This window comes from Abramis brama (genome assembly GCF_963993115.1).
Source record: "Abramis brama genome assembly, chromosome: 25".
In the NCBI taxonomy this organism is placed as follows: Eukaryota; Metazoa; Chordata; class Actinopteri; order Cypriniformes; family Leuciscidae; genus Abramis; species Abramis brama.
Window position 1 is genome coordinate 19,040,347 of NC_139987.1, and position 20,343 is coordinate 19,060,689.

Sequence of the window (20,343 nt, forward strand, 5' to 3'; positions counted from 1 at the left end):
CCTGTCGAATAAGTTACAGATGGGACTTCAAAACATCCCACCGGCAACTTATTTGACAGGGCCCCTTTAGGCTGTCCGTGGACAGTGTGTTTTTATGCAAATTTTGCACAATTAATGGGTGAAATGTACATCAGTGTGTTGTACAGTGTCCCCTGAGTGGTGTACAGTAGGTTTGACCACAAGTAACCACTTTATTTATGAAATATGACCTTTTTAATGCAATGTCCACGGACAGCGTACAGGGGCTCCGTCGAATAAGTTGCAGGTGGGCTCCGAACTTTGAACGGCCATAACTCGGGGACCCGGCCGCCTAGCGACACCAAACTCGGGTCAAAGTAGGTCCCCGAGGGGCCCTCTCCAACGGGCCCTAGCCCGACGCTCTAGCGCCCCCAGGGTCCGAGATACGGGGCCCAACAGGAAAGGGTGCACTTCAGAAGGAAGGGTCCCAGAGGCTCGGGACTCTGGGGTCTTAGAGGGCCCCTAGGGGCCCCTCACCACCCCAAAGGACGAACCGCTGGGACACGTCCTTTTCGAGATAGCGACCGTTTTGTCTAAAAGTCCCTTATGTATAACCGGGTGTATCTTGGGAGTTAAGCCGAGTTGGAGCTCCAAACTCCGGGCGTGAGGAGGGCCCTTAGGGCCCCTTCTGACCCCACCGTCCCCAGCTCCTGGGACCTTCCAGTTCCGAGATACGGCCACTTCCGGTCCAGCTTTGACCGGGTGTATCTCGGAAAGCACGGCGACTTTGAGCTCCAAACTCCGGGTGTGGGGAGGTACCCATGTGCCCCCCTCAAGCCGGGAGTATGGAGCCCCAAGTCGGCTTGGTTTTGGAGTTATGCCCGGTCAAAGATGGGACTTTGACCGGGTGTATCTTGGGAACCAAGCCGAATTAGAGGTCCACACTCTGGGCATGGGGAGGCACCAGTGGGCCCCCCATGACCCCAGAGTATGGGGCCCCAAGTCGGCTCCGTTCCCCAGATATGGCAAGTTCCTGTGGAACTTTGACCGGGTGTATCTCAGAAAGCACGCCGACTTTGAGCTCCAAACTCCGGGTGTGGGGAGGTACCCATGTGCCCCCCATGACCCCAGAGTATGGAGCCCCAAGTCGGCTTGGTTTTGGAGTTATGCCCGGTCAAAAACAGCATCCCACCTGCAACCTATTTGACAGGGCCCCTGTGAGCTGTCCGTGGACAGTGTGATTTTATGCAAATTTTGCACAATTAATGGGTGAAATGTACACCAGTGTGTTGTACAGTGTCCCCTGAGTGGTGTACAGTAGGTTTGACCACATAAAAGCACTGTAGTTAGTTACAGGTGGCCAATCACCCTAAAACTCACACGTATCTTTCTTAAAACTCACATGCTGAAAATGTCTAAGTCAAAAACGGCATCCCACCTGCAACCTATTTGACAGGGCCCCTGTGAGCTGTCCGTGGACAGTGTGATTTTATGCAAATTTTGCACAATTAATGGATGAAATGTACATCAGTGTGTTGTACAGTGTCCCCTGAGTGGTGTACAGTAGGTTTGACCACATAAAAGCACTGTAGTTAGTTACAGGTGGCCAATCACCCTAAAACTCACACGTATCTTTCTTAAAACTCACATGCTGAAAATGTCTAAGTCAAAAACGGCATCCCACCTGCAACCTATTTGACAGGGTCCCTGTGAGCTGTCCGTGGACAGTGTGATTTTATGCAAATTTTGCACAATCAATGGGTGAAATGTACATCAGTGTGTTGTACAGTGTCCCCTGAGTGGTGTACAGTAGGTTTGACCACATAAAAGCACTGTAGTTAGTTACAGGTGGCCAATCACCCTAAAACTCACACATATCTTTCTTAAAACTCACATGCTGAAAATGTCTAAGTCAAAAACGGCATCCCACCTGCAACCTATTTGACAGGGCCCCTGTGAGCTGTCCGTGGACAGTGTGATTTTATGCAAATTTTGCACAATTAATGGGTGAAATGTACATCAGTGTGTTGTACAGTGTCCCCTGAGTGGTGTACAGTAGGTTTGACCACAAATAATAATAATAATAATAACCGATGAAGAATAGGCTGTCAGGGGACACCATAAGCACTTCGTGGACAAAGGGATGAAGAATAGGCTGTCAGGGGACACCATAGGCACTTCGTGGACAAATCGATGAAGAATAGGCTGTCAGGGGACACCATAGGCACTTCGTGGACAAACCGATGAAGAATAGGCTGTCAGGGGACACCATAGGCACTTCGTGGACAAACCGATGAAGAACAGGCTGTCAGGGGACACAATAGGCACTTCGTGGATGAAAGGAATGAATTATAGGCTGTCAGGGGACACCATAGGCACTTCGTGGACAAATCGATGAATAATAGGCTGTCAGGGGACACCATAGGCACTTCGTGGACAAAGGGATGAAGAATAGGCTGTCAGGGGACACCATAGGCACTTCGTGGACAAATCGATGAAGAATAGGCTGTCAGGGGACACCATAGGCACTTCGTGGACAAAGGGATGAAGAATAGGCTGTCAGGGGACACCATAAGCACTTCGTGGACAAACCGATGAAGAATAGGCTGTCAGGGGACACCATAGGCACTTCGTGGACAAAAGGAATGAATTATAGGCTGGAAGGGGACAAATAGGCTCTCCGTGGACGGCACCGCCCACCCCGCGACTTCGGCCAATGGCGTGGGGCGGGTGGGCGGGAAATAGGCTGTAAGGGGGACGTTTAGGCTGTCCGTGGACAGGGGGCGTTTCCGGGATCGATCCCCGCCCCCTGGCTTCATTTAGGCTAGAAGGGGACAAATAGGCTCTCTGTGGACGTCCCCGCCCACCGGGGGGGGGTGAATAGGTTCCCACCACTCCCTTCCGGGACCAGGTGGTGAACCTGCAAGCGCTGCCCTTGGAGGAGGCAGACCCAGCCTTGGCACTGCTCTGTCCAGTACGCGCCCTCCGTGCTTACGTTGACAGAACGCAGTGTTTCAGGACCTCAGCAGGGTGGGAATTATACCGTAAGGGTGAATAGGCTGTAAGGGGGACGTTTAGGCACTCCGTGGACGCCCACCTCCAACTTATTCGACGCCCGTCGAATAGGTTGCGGGTGGGACGTCGGTGAGCCACCTGGTGGCGGATGCCCGAACTGCGGTTTTGGGGAGGTAACTTCTGGCCCCTCCCATATGGCCCCTGGGGGGTCTAGAGTCTTGGGTCCGCCTCTCAGGGGACCTTGGGGACGGCCCCTTTCGGGAAGGGGCGTCACGGGGCCCCCCAAAAATCGTCTAGGGGGCGCTGCGCAGCGTCCACGAAGTGCGTCCCACTTCGTGCCATTTGAGTGGCGCCCTGGACCCTGTTCGAAATGACTTCCCTAAAGTGAGAAGTGGCAGGGAGACGTAACGTCTCCGTTCCCTACTCAGGGAACGAGGGTTACATACGTAACCGAGACGTTCCCTTTCGTAGTCACTCCAAGTTACGTCGGATGACGACGAATGGGGTTCCCAGTGTAATCACGCCACTTCTCGGCTGTCTTCCAGTGCCCTGCGTAAGTCTGAGCTCCCTGTCGTGAGACTGGCACGGACGAAGGACTCCTACTTAACACAGGAATACCAAGGTACACTGGGAAGCATATCTCAGTGGAAATATGCAATCATGCCCAACCGAAGGGGGGGGACTTAGAATACACATATGACCCGAAGGGCTGCATATGGAGAATCACTGGGGTGTCCAGCCGCAGGTGGAATATTTCAACCCCAGGGATGGCAAGGTGGCTTGCCGAGGGAAAGACACATGCTCAGAGAGGCTTACAGTGGAAATACACATGTGGGGGTCGCCCAGAGGGGGAACCATGCACATGGAGGCACCTAGCCAAGCGCGAAAGCTGCCGGTGGCATAACTCTGGCGTTGACGTCGACAGTGCTGGAGGAGACTCAGGGCTTATTAGGCTCACCTGAGGAGAATATCGCACGTATCCCGCCCGTGGAGAGGAATGGCGAGCAAGCGAAGACACCTGAGCAGAATCTCTTACCGGCTAGTTGAAGCGAGTACATGAGAAGAAACTGGCTCTACTCGGAGATTGTAAAATCTCGCGAACGTGTTAGGTGTCGCCCAGCCTGCAGCTCTGCAGATGTCTGTTAGCGAGGCGCCATGCGCTAGAGCCCAAGAGGATGCCACACTCCGAGTGGAGTGGGCCGTCACACCAAGGGGGCATGGTCGACCTTGCTGCTGGTAAGCCAAAGCAATGGTATCCACTATCCAGTGAGACAACCTTTGCTTGGAGAGAGCCTTTCCCTTCAGCTTCCCACCATGACAGACAAAGAGCTGGTCTGAGGTCCAGGGTGGGAATTATGTAATTTTAGGGGCAAGGCCATTTGGCCTCCACCTTTTTTTTTTTTTTAGGGGCACCAAGGCCATATGACAGGGCACAAAGGCCATCATACAATTCGATGGTTTTCCCATTCAGATTGATAGCATAACATCCTAATTTGGAATAAGACATGGATTATGACTTTTTTAATAAAAAAAACATTTTTTAATGAGAAAGAGAGAGCGCCATTACATCCAGAAGGTATACACCCTCACACAACAATAGAAACAACATAAATGCCAATAAAAGCATTCAGAAACACCACAAATGCCAATAAAAGCATTCAGAAACAACACAAATGCCAATAAAAGCATTCAGAAACAACACAAATGCCAATAAATTAATAATTTCCTGCATTGTCGAACGCTCTTCTTCATGTGTTTCAAATATGGACTATAATGTTCAGTAGAGCACCCTCAGGCTGCTGGTATGAATTGAAAACACAGCACATCAGTATACAGCGCTCATAATGATTACATCGACGCATTTGGCTATAAATTCAATAAAATATTATTCCTGTCAATAGAAATCTGATGTAAACTGAGAATATATCAATATTTCTCCAAATCTGCACACTTTTGAGCTAAAAGCCGTGAGGGACGTTGTTTTGTGAATCGCTGTCATGACGACAGCACAGGAGTTTTTTATGAATGGGAGCGTCTGACGCTCATAATTCATATTAAAGGTATCGACTCATTTTTGCATTTCATAACTCCTGACACAAATGAAGACATAACTGTCAATATAAATTTCTCAGAACACAATAGTGGTCAAATACTGAAACGTGAGTCATATCTTTTTAATGATGTAAGTTATAGTTTGTCAAGGTAATAACATTAAATCTTATAGTAACTTTGAACTAGTATAAAAAAAAAAAACGCTTCAGTGCGCCGACGCCGTTACCTCTGGAACCTTGCATAGGGCCCTTTTCTGAAAAGGGCACTTATCTACTAGCAAATAGATTTTGATATTTTTAGGTCAAACCGTTCTTGTCTGTCAGTCATATAATGCAGGTCTATGGTCACGGTCTCAAAGAGCATCCACAGAGTCCAAATTAAAACAATTCCCCATCGTCCAAATTAAACAATTCCCCATCGTAAGTACACATTGATGGCCTAAGACACGAAACGAGCGGTTTGTGTGAGAAAACGAACAGTATTTATATCGTTTTTACCTCTTGTAACACAGCGACGTCCAAGTGATCTGAGGGCGCCCGCGCTTCCTGCTGTGTGACGTGTGCACAGACTGGTGCATAGATAGACATATAGATTTCGCCTTGGCTACGGCAGTTCATGAACGAATGCCGTAGCCAAGGCGAAATCTAGTGTATATATCTATGCACCAGTGTCGACAACAGAGTGTCGTTCTTCTGTTGGTGCTGACGTTACATGCTTCTTGCACTGCTGTTTTGATGCGTGAGATCATCGATGTGATTATGACACTGCACCTGCGCGAATCCACAAACAAATTGAAGTTCAGAGACTACTTGGGTGGAACTTGGACAGGGCCAGGGCACACAGGCCACTGTGGCCGTACGATGATTTTTTTTTCACGGGGCATGAAGTCCAAAGTGTAGGGCAACGGCGGCCATGGCCGCGTGGCCGCGGTATAATTCCCACCCTGCTGAGGTCCTGAAACACTGCGTTCTGTCAACGTAAGCACGGAGGCCGCGTACTGGACAGTGCAGTGCCAAGGCTGGGTCTGCCTCCTCCAAGGGCAGCGCTTGCAGGTTCACCACCTGGTCCCGGAAGGGAGTGGTGGGAACCTTGGGCACATATCCAGGCCGGGGTCTCAGGATTACGTGAGAGTTAGCCGGCCCGAATTCCAGGCACGCTTCGTCAACCGAGAATGCCTGCAGGTCCCCTACCCTCTTGATGGAGGCCAATGCAACCAGGAGCGCTGTCTTCATTGACAGGAACTTAAGCTCCACTAATTGCAGAGGCTCAAAGGGAGCACTCTGCAGGGCAGTTAAAACCACTGAGCGATCCCAAGAGGGAACGAGAGGAGGGCGAGGAGGATTTAGTCTCCTCGCTCCTCTCAGGAACCTGATGATCAGGTCGTGCTTCCCCAGAGACTTACCATCAACTGTGTCGTGATGTGCGGCAATGGCGGCAACATACACTTTCAGGGTGGAGGGAGACAGCCTTCGCTCCAACCCCTGTTGCAGGAAGGAAAGCACGACACTGGGCATTTTGTGGGTTCTTGATGTTTAGAAGAACACCAGTTGACGAAGAGGTTGCACTTCAACGCATAGACATGTCTCGTGGACGATGCTCTAGCGGAAGTGATGGTAGCCACCACCCCTGGTGGTAGGGTACTCAACCTACCTCCTCCCGTCCAGGAGCCACACGTGGAGGTTCCAAAGATCGGGACGAGGGTGCCAAAGGGTGCCCCATCCCTGAGAAAGCAGGTCCTTCCTCAGAGGAATAGGCCAGGGAGGTGCTGTCGCGAGGAGTACTAGTTCTGGGAACCAGGTGCGGTTGTGCCAATACGGGGCAACCAATATTACCTGCTCCTTGTCCTCCCTGATCTTGCGCAAGGTCTGCGCAAGAAGGCTCACTGGGGGAAACGCATACTTGCGTAGGCCCCGCGGCCAGCTGTGCGCCAGTGCATCCGTGCCGAGCATGCCCTCGGACAGGGAATAGAACAGGTCGCAGTGGGACGAGTCGTGGGAGGCAAACAGATCTACCTGAGCGTCCCCGAACTGATCCCAAATCAGCTGGACCGACTGGGGATGGAGTCGCCATTCCAGCGAGAGGCCGAACTCGAGACAGCTCGTCGGCCGCCTGGTTCAGGTGTCCCGGGATATAAATGGCTCGAAGCGACCTCAGATGCTTCTGACTCCATATGAGGAGGTGGCGGGCGAGTTGCGACATACAGCGGGAGCGTAGACCACCTTGACGGTTGATGTACGCTACTGTGGCGGTATTGTCTGATCGGACTAGTACGTGTTGACCCTTGAGCAACGCCCGAAAGCGGTGCAGGGCAAGGCGTACGGCCAGCAACTCGAGGCAATTGACATGCCAAAGGCGCTGGGGTCCTGTCCAGGAGCCTGCGGCAGCATGTCCATTGCACATGGCACCCCAGCCCGTGGTGGAGGCATCTGTTGATACAACAACATGCCTGGAAGCTCGTTCTAAGGGCACTCCGGCCCGTAGAAAATTGAGGTTCGACCACGGGGTGAAGGTCTGACGGCAGGTCGGAGTCACTGGAACTCGGAGCTTGCCGTGTTGCCATGCCCACCTCGGGACTCGATCGCGAAGCCAAAGCTGAAGCGGTCTCATATGAAGCAATCCGAGCGGCGTTACTGCGGCTGCGGATGCCATATGCCCCAGGAGCCTCTGAAAAAGTTTCAGTGGAACCGCACTCTTGCCCTCGAACTGACGAAGGCAAGTCAGCAGTGACTGCGCGCGCTCGCTCGTAAGCTGCACGCACATGGCGACCGAGTCGATCTCCATACCGAGAAAAGAGATCCTCTGCACGGGACAGAGTTTGCTCTTCTCCCAGTTGACCCGAAGGCCCAGACGAGCTAGGTGCCGAAGCACGAGGTCCCTGTGTTCGCAACCCTGGTCTCGAGAGTGAGCTAGGATCAGCCAGTCGTCGAGATAGTTCAGGATGCGAACCCGTGTTCTCGTAGGGGAACAAGGGCTGCCTCGACGACCTTCGTGAAGACGTGAGGAGACAGGGCTAGCCCGAAAGGGAGAACCGCATACTAGTATGCCTGCCCCTCGAAAACAAACCGAAGAAACGGTCTGTGTTGAGGAAGAATGGAGACATGGAAGTAGGCGTCCTTCAGGTCGATTGCTGACTTCGGTACAATGAAGTAGGGGCTGTAGAAGCCGGACTTCATTTCGGCTGGAGGGACAATCTCGATCGCACCCTTCGCCAGTAGGGTGCCGACCTCCACTCTCATGACAGGGGCATTGCCACCGACCATAGTGAAGCAGACTCCCCTGAAGCGGGGAGGAGACCGCGCGAACTGAATCGCGTAGCCGAGCCTGATGGTTCTCGCGACCCAACAGGACAGTCTGGGAAAGCTCCAAAAGCTGTACCAACGGGGTCAAGGGAACCAGACGTACACTGAAGGAGCAGCGAAGCGGAATGACCGGCCCGGACGTGGGTGGCATAGCGGCCCGGTGTGGAGGCACGGTCATTAGCCGCGCCCTGCCAGAGGAGGCCAGGGGAGGACCAGCGTCCCACGGGGGCATGCTCTGGCAGGGGTCTGGCGACAGAGGGGGACGAGAGTGGTGAGGCTCGTGAGCGGAGCGCACTGTCATCCACAACCTCTTGGGGCTCGGAGGAAGGGGCATCAGTTCTGAAACAAGAGATTCTCCCCCGGCCCTCCAACGGGGGACGGAGTGGCCCTGCTACCAACTCCTAAGAACTGAGCCCTAACTCCAAGCTGCCCGTCTCAAAAGTGCTGCTTAGCCTGGCATTTTGGCCAGCTAAGGGGCGGAGACGGGCAGTGCCACCCTCCTGCATCCCCCTCCAGCCCAGAGCCGGTGAAGGCTCGAGGGGAGGAGCCGCAGGGAGGCAGCCTCGGCGGGAAGTAGACTAAGGAGTCCGCACGGACGGATGACCGTCGGTGCAGAAGGCCTCAGTCCACTTCAGGGGAGGGTCGAAGACTGTTGGGCGCAGTCCTCAACCACACCGCCGAGCAAGCCACCCATCTCGAGAGTGCTGCTTAGCCTGGCGTTTGGCCGGCTAAGGGGCGGAGACGGGTGGTGCCGCCCTCCTGCAACCCTCTCCTGCTCGGGGGCAGTGAAGGCTCGAGGGGAGGGGCCGCAGGGAGGCGGCCTCGGCGGGAAGCAGACTAAGGAGACCACATGGACGGATGACCGTCGGTGCAGAAGGCCTCGGTCTGCTTCTGGGGGGGTCAAAAGACTGTAGGGTACAGTCCTCAACCACACCGCCGAGGAGCCCAGCCTGGGATATGGGGGAGCTGAGAAAATGAATTCTCAGATCCCCTCACATCAACCTGGCTGAGCCCATTCCTGGACCACAGCTGTGGACATCACCTGGCCCCGGGATCACGCAGGTACCGATGTCGCCCGAGAGCGAGGTCAGTAGTGTGCGCGGCGGAACGACCAGGCCGGGCATGGGAGGCATAGCGTCCCAGCAAGGGGGCGTGGTCGAGATTCCACGTTCTGTCAGTGTTGGCCAGGGAAGGACTAGCGTTCCACTGCGGCCGGTTCAGACAGAACTCCCGAGTCAGCACTGCCTCGAAGGTGAAGGCGACACACAGGACCGCATGCCTGTGTCACAATAGGCGGAGGACGCCCGCGGGCCGCGAAAAGTCACGTTGAAAAGTCCCGCGGACCGGAAGCGTCCTGATGTACATCCGGGAAGCCTACAGCGCTCGGGGGGAGTGCGGCGCCACTCCAACCGATGCTTTCAGCTGCCCGGGAAAGCATGGCAATCAGCTCTGGATCTGACCCGACTAACGCTGACACTCCAGAGGGAGGCAACGCAGTCGAATCCTCATTTCCAGAGGAATCAAGCCCGCCTTGTGATGCTGTGAGTGACATGACACCACCTGCTGGAGCCCCGAATGAAAACACTGGGTCCCCGAGAGGAACCAGGCACACACGGAAGCCCCACGGTTTGCGATGTGGAGGGGGGCGTGGCCCGAGGAATGCTCGTCGGTATTATGCCACACTGTAACCCTCAGATCACCCTGGCCACCAGCCAAAGTATCCCCACTCGTAGGAAGAGATAGATTGGGGTGTGGCAGAGGGGACTCTACCCACACGGAGATCATTGAGTCTCGATCTATAAACATCGCGATGGTCATGTTCCCGCAATGAAAACATGACTCATCCACGAGTCTCGCGACCGTTAAACAGATGAGTCACGCGCCCACATCCAGTAATACATGGGCGAGCCATCTTGAAAAAGACGTGCCGCGTGCAGCTCTTTTAGAGAGAGGAAAAGCTCAGCAGAGTGCTGAAGCGCCCAGGGAGAAACACACACATTGTCGGCAGATCACTGCACAGACCAGCAGCAGGCAATGCGATCTCGCTGGAACACGCCGTCACACCAACACACTGAAGAGCCGCTCGTCTCGAAGAGTGAAGATGATACAGAATGGCTTGTAGGAGTGAAGAAAACTCTTGGCTCCGAAGCGAAAACATATCTGCATGTTGCTCGCGCACTTCCTTATATACCCCCTGCGTGGGGCGGAGATACGCTATGCAAATTCCGCAGACCCATGGCATTTCATTGCCATTGGCTCGTTTTATATACTCGAAGATGATAGGCTTTCTAAGCGAAACCCCATTCGTCGTCATCCGACGTAACTCGGAGTGACTACGAAAGGGAACCACATTTACACTGTATGTGTTAGGTTCAGAAATGTCATTATATATATTTTTTACAGAATTAGTATATAATTCTGTAAAATACAAGTACAGAAAAAAATGTCACTGAAAAAATCCACATAAAGCCTATGATCAGAAACATGGCTGTTTTAGTTACAATAGCATGATAGAAAACGTAGAATTTTTGTTTAAAAATACATTAGGTGGTACGTCATAAGGATTACATATTGGCCTGTGTGCTGTATTCTGCATTTTTGGCATGTAAATACTGTAATCTCTGGTCTGGTATGTCTCTGTGTTATTTAATAGAATGGAAGTCTAATTTAAGAATTATGTTGAATTAGTTTAGTTAACTGAAGCACATGACTGCATTACGTGGTATAGGATCATACGTATCATATAGCACAACATGGTGAGAATAAGTGACTGCATAAATTATTTCCATGAATACAACAAATAATTATTCAGAAAAACATTTATAAAACATTTGTTATATTTAAAGCAAATTTAATTGGTTTCTTTTCTTTTGACTTACCGTTAACCTGACATCAATAAATGCAAACTGTTTGTTTTTTTAATAAATAAAAAAAGGAAATCACAAATCATCTTTACTTGGCTTTGCATATATATTTAGCCTGTTTTCAACACAATTCCTATTACAACTACAAACAAAATCCATTTTTGTTGAATGATCAAAGTTTAATCTCACAAGCAGTGAGATTGAACCTATAATTATTATTTTTAATTTCTACTCCTACAGCATTTCATATTTCTTTCCTGAGTTGTGTTCACCTTGCTTCGCTTGTACAGTTCTTTTATGGATTGCATGACCTCTTCTGTCTTTAGAGTGTATATAATGGGATTCAGCATAGGTGGTATTGTCTGAGTAAGAGAATTGTTAATTATCCGGGCGTCTGGATGCAAAGGTGTAATTATAGATGCAATATTATTGCTTAAAATTGGGATATAAAAAATTGCCACCAACATCAGATGTGAAGTGCAGGTTTTTATGGATTTTATCCGGTCAACGCCATGGGGAATCTTAAGCAAAACTAGAGCAATACATAAATATGAGATGAAGATCAAAATCAGTGGTGCAAAAATCAAGAGACTATAGCAAATTTTACCCAACAAAACATTTACAGAATTATCATTACAGGCTAATCTATAGATAGGGCCATAGTCACAAAAATAACTATCAAGCACATTAGATCCACAAAAAGAAAGTCTGTTCACAGAACCTACAAGTACAGAAAAAAATGTCACAGAAAAAATCCACATAAAGGCTATGATCATAAACATGGCTGTTTTAGTTACAATAGCATGATACTGTAGAGGAAAACAAATAGCAACCAGTCTGTCATAAGCCAAAACAAGTAGTGTCAAAGATTGCAGATTCATGAAATGATACACAAAAAACATATATGCCAAACACGCTTCATATGAAATGTCCTGGTGCTCAAATAAAAATGTGTCTGTGACTTTTGGAATCAAAGCCGAGCTTCCACACAGATCAGAAAGGGCCAGATGGAAAACACTAATGTATTTGGCTGTGTGAAGTCTGCGGGCCGAATAAATGATACACATGATAAATGAATTCCCTAAAACAGTCACAACATACACCAAAGACAAGAACACATAGTAGTATTTTGCATGTGGGACATTAAAAAAGCCATTGATGAAAAATGTTGCAGGACGAACAAAGGTCACATTTGCAGAGGAGTTTGACTGAATGAAGCTCATGATAGCTGTTGTCTGGCTTTTTGTGACCTGTAATTAAGAACTGCTAGAAATGCGCACAATAAAAGAGAATATTCAAATAATGATTTCATTTCAGTCACATCGAATTAATGAAAAGGCATACAATATGGATGTTCTTTGATATAACCAAATTGAATTAATGAAAGAAGTTATTGTTAAAAGGGTTACAAATAAAGAGAAGAAACTCAAGGAAACTCATACTCTACCTTCTTCAATTTGGCTAATGCATCTAATTCTACCAATCATCAGACAAATTTATATTAGTTCATTCTCTTGAGCTCTTGGGACTTTATTTGTTGGATCAACCCTTCTCCCTAGAGACTTGAGGATAAAGGCAGGAGTATATTTTAAATCATACAAGTCTAATAAAAAGTATCATGGTTAAAAAGTACTGTGTTCAAAATGTTGCTGTTGTTGTAGTTAAGGATATGTTTAATGTTAATGTTGCACTTTATTCATTTGACGTTGGGGAATGGTACTATACTTTTTGGTAAAGAGTAAATATTAATAATATTCATTCATACATAGAACACTTTTTCCATTCCACTGCGGTACTTTCCATTGTTTTTCTATTTAAACATGGTAGACAGACATTTTTGACCATTGCCCTCACCCATAAGGTGCACTGAAAGAAAAAAAAACCTGATGTCCCAGTTATCAGTATCAGCTTACAGTTGTGTACAGTTGGAAATCACATCTTGATACTCAGAACAACAATACCATTGTGAGAATGATAATGCTTGAAAAGTCAATAAAAAAGTTAAGTTCTAGAGTGTGAGAGCACACAGTGGGCTGCACTATTCCTGCTGCTGTGCCGTGGCCATTTCCCCTGTGCAATTCCCTAAAAGAGCATTCACAAGTTCACACTTACAAATAAGTCAGATAGAATAAATGCGTATTTGGCGTGCTGTCCGAGGAGAGGGCTCCGGGCTCGGTATTTGGCCCGAACCCAGAGTACTCCCCCTGTATTCCTGGCTGTGAAGAAAGAGCCAAGAGTGAGGAGTCGGGGTGGTGGAGGGATGCTGGAAAACTGTCAAGGAATGTTAGGTGAGTTGACAGAGTGGATATATACTTCTTGTCATGCTGATTAGGGTAGACGTAATTGTTTGATGACAAGTAGATTGGATTGATTATCTGATCGTGCTCCTCCCGAACTTTGTTTAGAAAACATAATTTACGTGTGTTTCTGGGTGTGGTCGTTACCTGGCTCCGGCTGAGAGTCATGATCGTTGCCTCACGTGTCTGTGTCTTAAGCACGCTGAGGTGGCTTTCGTGGATGAGTCATGTACCCATTGCGGGAAGATGACCATCGCAGTCCCTTCGCCTATCCCCCGATCTAGTTCCTCTTCTGGTGGCCATTCCTACACTTTGCGTTCGAAGGACAGACATATCAGTACAAAGTCCTACCCTTCAGGTTGTCCCTGTCGCCTTGTGTCTTCACGAAGGTCGCAGAGGCAGCCATTGTTCCCCTGAGAGAACACGGCGTTTGTATTCTCAAATACCTCGACGACTGACACATACTGGCTCAGTCACGAGGGCAGTTCTGCGAACACAGGGACATGGTGCTCAGTCACCTCAGCCAGTTGGGACTTCGGGTCAATGGAAAAAGAGCAAACTCTCCCCTGTACAAAGAATGTCTTTTCTTGGTATGGGGCTGGACTCAGTCAACCAGACAGCGCCCCTCACAGAGGAACGTGTCTGGTCAGTGTTCAACTGCTTGAATTCGTTCAAGGGCAGGACAGTGGCCCCACTGAAATTATTTCAGAGGCTCCAGGGGCATATGGCATCCACAGCCACAGTAACTCTGGTCTACGCATGTCTACACTCCCGCCGAATGTGGCAACTCACCCCCCAATTACTCCTTTGAGTCAGAAGCATCTGAGGTCGCTTCGGGCCATTCACATCCCAGGCGTGGTCAATCGTGCAGCCGACGAGCTCTCACCAGGGGCGCGGGAAGTGGGGGTGCTGGGGGTGCTGCAGCCTGTTTGTTCATTAACATTTATTTATTTTTAGCATTTAGTCATTTATTTGTAATAAACACTTTAAGTGGGCTATTTAAAATGTGTTATTTATATGTTAAATTATGTTTTTAAAACATACGCGCAGAGTGTTACGTAATATTGTGTGCGTCGAAAGAATTTGTCCGCAGCTGCTCAAAAAAAATAAAAAAACCCAGAGCTACTCCTGAGCGCAAGTCCACTGTCAGTGTTGTGTAAGGTTAGCACTAGGCAGGTTTTTTGTGTTCATTTCTATTTCTTGTCGCTGTGCAGGCTCTTTTATTGTATATGACACTGTAAACAGCCCAACAACCCTTTTCTTTAAAGGATTAATTTATGTCCCGTTGACCGGTCCATTGCATTACGAATAAAAGCAGAATCAATAAAGTCAAAAATGTGGTGTGCAGTCAGGTTTGAGTGTGTGCATTTGAACAAGTGTTCTCACTGATACGCTTGTTGTGATTCACGGAGTTTTGACGAGTTTTATAGTAATAAAGTGGTGACGCCCCTGCGCCCCTCTTCCCGCGCCCCTGGCTCTCACGACAGCATGCACTTTGCACTTTCTCCGGACATGACGCATTGCCATTTTTTCTACTCCCTGACCGAGGGGACCCTCAGCACGAATGCACTGGCACACAGCTGGGCCTGGGGCCTACACAAGTATGCATTTCCCCCTGTGAGCCATGTAAAGTCAGGGAGGATAAGTAGCTATGGCACCCGCGTCTAGACCTCGGAAAACTCCATGTCTGGTCCCTGGATGGGACGCAGAGGTTCTAGGTGGACTACCACAAGCGGGGATAGACACCATCACTTCCGCTAGAGCCCCATCTACAAGGAGCCTCTATGTGTTGAAGTGGAACCTATTCATTCAGTGGTGTTCTTCCCACGGGGAAGACCCCCGGAAATGCCCGATCAGTGACGTGTACTTTCCTTCCTGCAAGATGGGTTTGAGCGAAGGTTATCTCCCTCCACCCTCAAAGTGTATGTTGCCGCTATTGACACACATCATGATGCAGTTGATGGTAAGTCCTTAGGAAAGAACAACCTGGTCATCAGGTTCCTGAGGGGTGCGAGGAGGCTAAATCTGCCTTGCCCTCACTCTTGGGACTTGTCACAGGTGATTATGGAATTACAGAGTTCCCCCAATGAACATCTGCAGTCAGTGGAGTTGTCTGTCCATGAAGACAGACTGGTTGCTTTGGCTTCCATCACGAGGGTAGGGGACGAAGCGGGCCTGGAATTCGGGCTGGATATGTGCCAAAGGTTCTTATCACTCCCTTCAGGGACTAGGTGGTGAACCTGCAAGCGCTGCCTTTGGAGGAGGCAGACCCAGCTTTGCTCTGTCCAGACCGTGCTTTGCGCCTGTATGTGGAGTGAACGGAGAGCTTCAGGACCTCAGACCAGCTCTTTGTCTGTTACATAGGCCAGCAGAAGGGAAAGGCTGTCTCCAAGCAGAGGTTAGCCCACTGGATAGTGGATGCTATTGTCTTGGCGTATCAATCCCATGGCATGCCTTGCCCGCTCGGGTTGAGGGCACACTCGACAAGAAGTGTTGCTTCCTCCTGGGTGTTGGCACAAGTTGCCTCACTGGCAGATATATGTAGAGCTGCGAGCTGGGCGACACCCAACACATTGGCTAGACTTTATAGCCTTCGTGTATTTTAAGTATTTTAATTTAAAAAAACCTTCTCAAGATACGTCATCACAAAAGTGTTGTCACATATAGTAGACAGGCCTGTGTGTATCATGCTTCTTCTTTTGTACATATCGTTTCATTTAGTCTGGTATTATTTTTAAAGTGGATTTATAGATGTAAGAACTGATTTTCCTGCTAAGACAAAAGCTGAGATAAAACTCACCCTGCAATAAAGCAATAAAAACACACCTCCTCCCTTCCTTTCTCCCTGATTCAAGTCAATAAATGATGAATCTTGTGAATCTATTTCGTTTTCATGTTTGGTATAATTTTAAATGTCTCAGTGTGATTTGTTAATTGGTCTTAATTTAATTGCTGTCATTGGTATTATGAGAAAGTATGTAATTGGCATGATACATTTTTACCTGACAAATAAAATGTTATATTTGATTTAGTCTGGACTCTCCTGAAATCATTATGACCAGTAGATTATGAGGAGGCTGGTGCTACCGCAGATCTGTGTCCAGGATAGGTCAAACAAAAGGCGCATATACTGTATGAACGGAGCAGTAGGCACGTCATTTGAAGACCTTTTGATTTCTGTCTATCACTGACTTGGCAAGTTGTATGGAAGTGGCTAAATAAACTACACTTTTTTTGTATGAGTGAGCAGTAGGCAACCAACTAAAGAGGTATTAGCAAACCCTGCACCCTCTGACCAAGATCAGACTGGCAAGACTGTGTCCGTGAGATCCACGTAGACCCGGGGCGTGTGACTCTGTGCGGCATCGGGTCCTTTAATGAATAAATAATTGAAAGTATTAGATACTCAGAATAATAAAATATCTAAATTAAGTCATTATCAAATAGGAAAAAACGATCTAAATCTGATTATCATTTGAAATTGGAGTCAGATTAAGCATAGAGCTAAAGTAATATTGAAACTAAATTCGAATAAATAAAGTGAACTTCACTGGAGCGCTGAAAAGACATACACGCATTATACCTTCGCCCACACGATTGGATTCCGTCGTTGGGCCAATGGGTGGTCTTTACATAGATACAAGTGTAAAGTGTGCATTGTACTGAGTAAAGTGTATATTATATGATGGGGTTGTGTAATTGCTTGTCATAGTTTTTGACTGTATTAATTTTGTTAAATTAACAGGGACAAATATAGCCTAATGATTTAGTTGCACATACCCACTGAAGCACATACTGATCATCCCATGTCGTTAAATAGCAGTACTCCAGGAATTTGATCTTCCTTAAAGGCCCACTGACGTGCCTTGAAATGTGGAGCTTTGTATGATGCGTTGACGTCATTTCCACTGAAACAGGAAGCTAAGGCGGGACATATGGAATGGCTCCTCCCCCTTTTCAAATAGCCAATAGCGTTTAGTCTACCTCAGTCATACTTGACAGCACCACAGAAGTGAATCCGAGCACTGGTGATATGTTGGATTCAAAAGTAGAGGTGTGAATAAATTATAGTCATTTCATTTAGAACCAATGTACAGTTGGGAATAAAAAAAAAAAACTGAATAAAACTCGAGCAACTGAACACACATCTTCAACCAGTGCCGTAATTTTGTTTTAAAAAGTGGGTGGCACAGGTGTGTGGGGTGTGGGGAGAGGTTGCTATAGAATGCTAAGATATATGTACAATATATGTGTACAATAACAATTTTCAGAAAAAAATTACATTACGATGTCCAGAAATAAATTTCAATAGTACATCGGGTTTAATTTGCCATTTAATGATATCTACTGTACTGATATGTTAGTGCCGAGAATTTTTATGTGAATAAATTCATAGATCCGCAATAGTAACTTGTGTGGTTTCATGGTCTAATGGTAATACTTTTGCCAAGCGTGTCAGAGTATAGTTTTTCTTTTCTTTTTTTTTCATCAAAACCGAATATGTTTATCAGTGTTTGTATATCAAGCAGGGACAAATTTGTGTGCAATTTGTTTTGTGATTTCACAGGAACGAATAGAGAGTCTCAGCAATGGCGATACATTGAAGCGCGCGTCTAAGTGAAGACTGTGCGCGACCCCAAGAGTATCCTACACAAGAGATTGTATCCATGCCACTGATAGCCGCTGCAACGAGCTCAGCAGCTTGATTAAAAAAAAAACATTTCAGCGCTAGAACGACTCTTATTTGACAAACGGACAAAATGAATGCCCTGCTAGTTAACTGGAGGTATTTTTTTTAGTTGTATAATGTATATCTTTGCCACGAGTTCAAAATAGTGGTCAGGAGAATATTGACCCTGGCAAAAACACATATTGCTCCGCAACGTGTCGTTTAGACCAGGTGATATTTATAGCATGGGGGCGGGACACTTTACATTCTAGAGAGCATTTGATTGGACATAAGATGTGATGAGAAGCTGAAGTCCGCGGTGACGTCATAAAAATCCGTGATCCATTTTAGCGTAAGTGAGGGACTGTAAGTTTTGAATGCTTAGAACTCCTAAATGCGAATTTTGTCATTGGTTTGGAACACACTAGCTTATTAATAACCTTAATCCTAACATATTCATAATAAAAGCTAAAAAAAAAACTTATATTTTGATTTCAGGGGGCCTTTAACTTGAAATACGGTGAATTGGAAAGCCCCAGACTCAAAGTTCCCACTGAGTCCATCTTTTGATTTGGTCTGGTTTTCTGTCACGAAACAGAAGAATGCAACACACAGGCAATATCCAAACAAGAGGTTTATTGTAGATATGTCAAGTCACCTTTATTTATATCCGCCTGGGACCCAGGAATAGACTTTTGTCCACTGTAGTGGACATAATATTTTAGTGAATTTCTCTGACACCATACATGTCACATGACACAACCTGGGTGCCCTGTAAAGAGCACATTCAGGACTTTCCAGAGACACCAAATGTTTGGAGGTTTCACCATGAAAATAACTTCTCCTTGGTCTTTAAAAATGTCTGACATTAATTTAGTGATCAAATGTAGGAAATATGATAATATATTGTAACTAGATTAAAAAGTTCGTCGAGACAAACTTTAAGTTGGCTTGAGAAAGCAGGACCAGAAAGTTTGAATTAAGTTTGAAGTTAGTAGTAGTTTGAAGTTTAAATTAAATTAAAGTTTAAAGTAGTTTGAAGTTTAATTTAGTTTGAAGTTTAGATTAGTTTAAAGTTTAAATTAGTTTAAAGTAGTTTAAAGTTTAAAGTATAGTTTGATGTAGTTTAAAGTTGCTAGGGTGTTTGTAGTGGGTTGCTAAGGTGTTATGGGTGGTTGCTAGGCAGTTGCTAGGGTGTTCTGGGTGGTTGCTATGGTGTTGCTAGGCGGTTGCTAGGGTATTCTGGGTGGTTGCTATGGTGTTGCTAGGTGGTTGCTAGGGTATTTTGGGTGGTTTCTAGGGTCTTTTGGGTGGTTGCTATGATATTGCTAGGTGGTTGCTAGGGTATTATTGGTGGTTGCTAGGGTATTTTGGGTGGTTGCTAGGCGGTTGCTAGGGTATTCTGGGTAGTTGCTATGATGTTGCTAGGCGGTTGCTAAGGTATTTTGGGTGGTTGCTATGGTGTTGCTAGGGTGTTCTGGGTGGTTGCTATGCTGTTGCTAGGGTGTTTTGGTGGTTGCTATGGTGTTGCTAGGCGGTTGCTAGGGTATTCTGGGTGGTTGCTAGGGTGTTGCTAGGCGGTTGCTAGGGTATTCTGGGTGGTTGCTAGGCGGTTGCTAGGGTGTTCTGGGTGGTTGCTATGCTGTTGCTAGGCGGTTGCTAGGGTATTCTCGGTGGTTGCTAGGTGGTTGCTAGGGTGTTTTGGGTGGTTGCTAGGCGGTTGCTAGGGTGTTCTGGGTGGTTGCTATGCTGTTGCTAGGCGGTTGCTAGGGTGTTTTAGTGGTTGCTAGGCGGTTGCTAGGGTGTTCTGGGTGGTTGCTATGCTGTTGCTAGGGTGTTTTGGTGGTTGCTATGGTGTTGCTAGGCGGTTGCTAGGGTATTCTGGGTGGTTGCTAGGGTGTTGCTAGGCGGTTGCTAGGGTGTTCTGGGTGGTTGCTATGCTGTTGCTAGGCGGTTGCTAGGGTATTCTCGGTGGTTGCTAGGCGGTTGCTAGGGTGTTTTGGGTGGTTGCTAGGCGGTTGCTAGGGTGTTCTGTGTGGTTGCTATGGTGTTGCTAGGCGGTTGCTAGGATATTCTTGGCGGTTGCTAGGCGGTTGCTAGGTGGTTGCTAGGGTGTTCTGAGTGGTTGCTATGCTGTTGCTAAGGTGTTCTGGGTGGTTGCTAGGCGGTTGCTAGGGTGTTCTGGGTGG

At 47.8% G+C, this 20,343-nt stretch overlaps 1 protein-coding gene across 1 annotated transcript; it reads right to left on the bottom strand.

The window, feature by feature from the left end:
• Nucleotides 1-11,409: 11,409 nt before the first annotated feature.
• Nucleotides 11,410-12,411, bottom strand: LOC311076889 (olfactory receptor 51E2-like; the record flags this gene model as incomplete). The annotated part of the gene is made up of 1 exon (XM_084105406.1): nt 11,410-12,411. The coding sequence occupies one exon, from the start codon at nt 12,409-12,411 to the stop codon at nt 11,410-11,412; it is 1,002 nt and encodes a 333-aa protein (XP_083961532.1).
• Nucleotides 12,412-20,343: the final 7,932 nt, after the last annotated feature.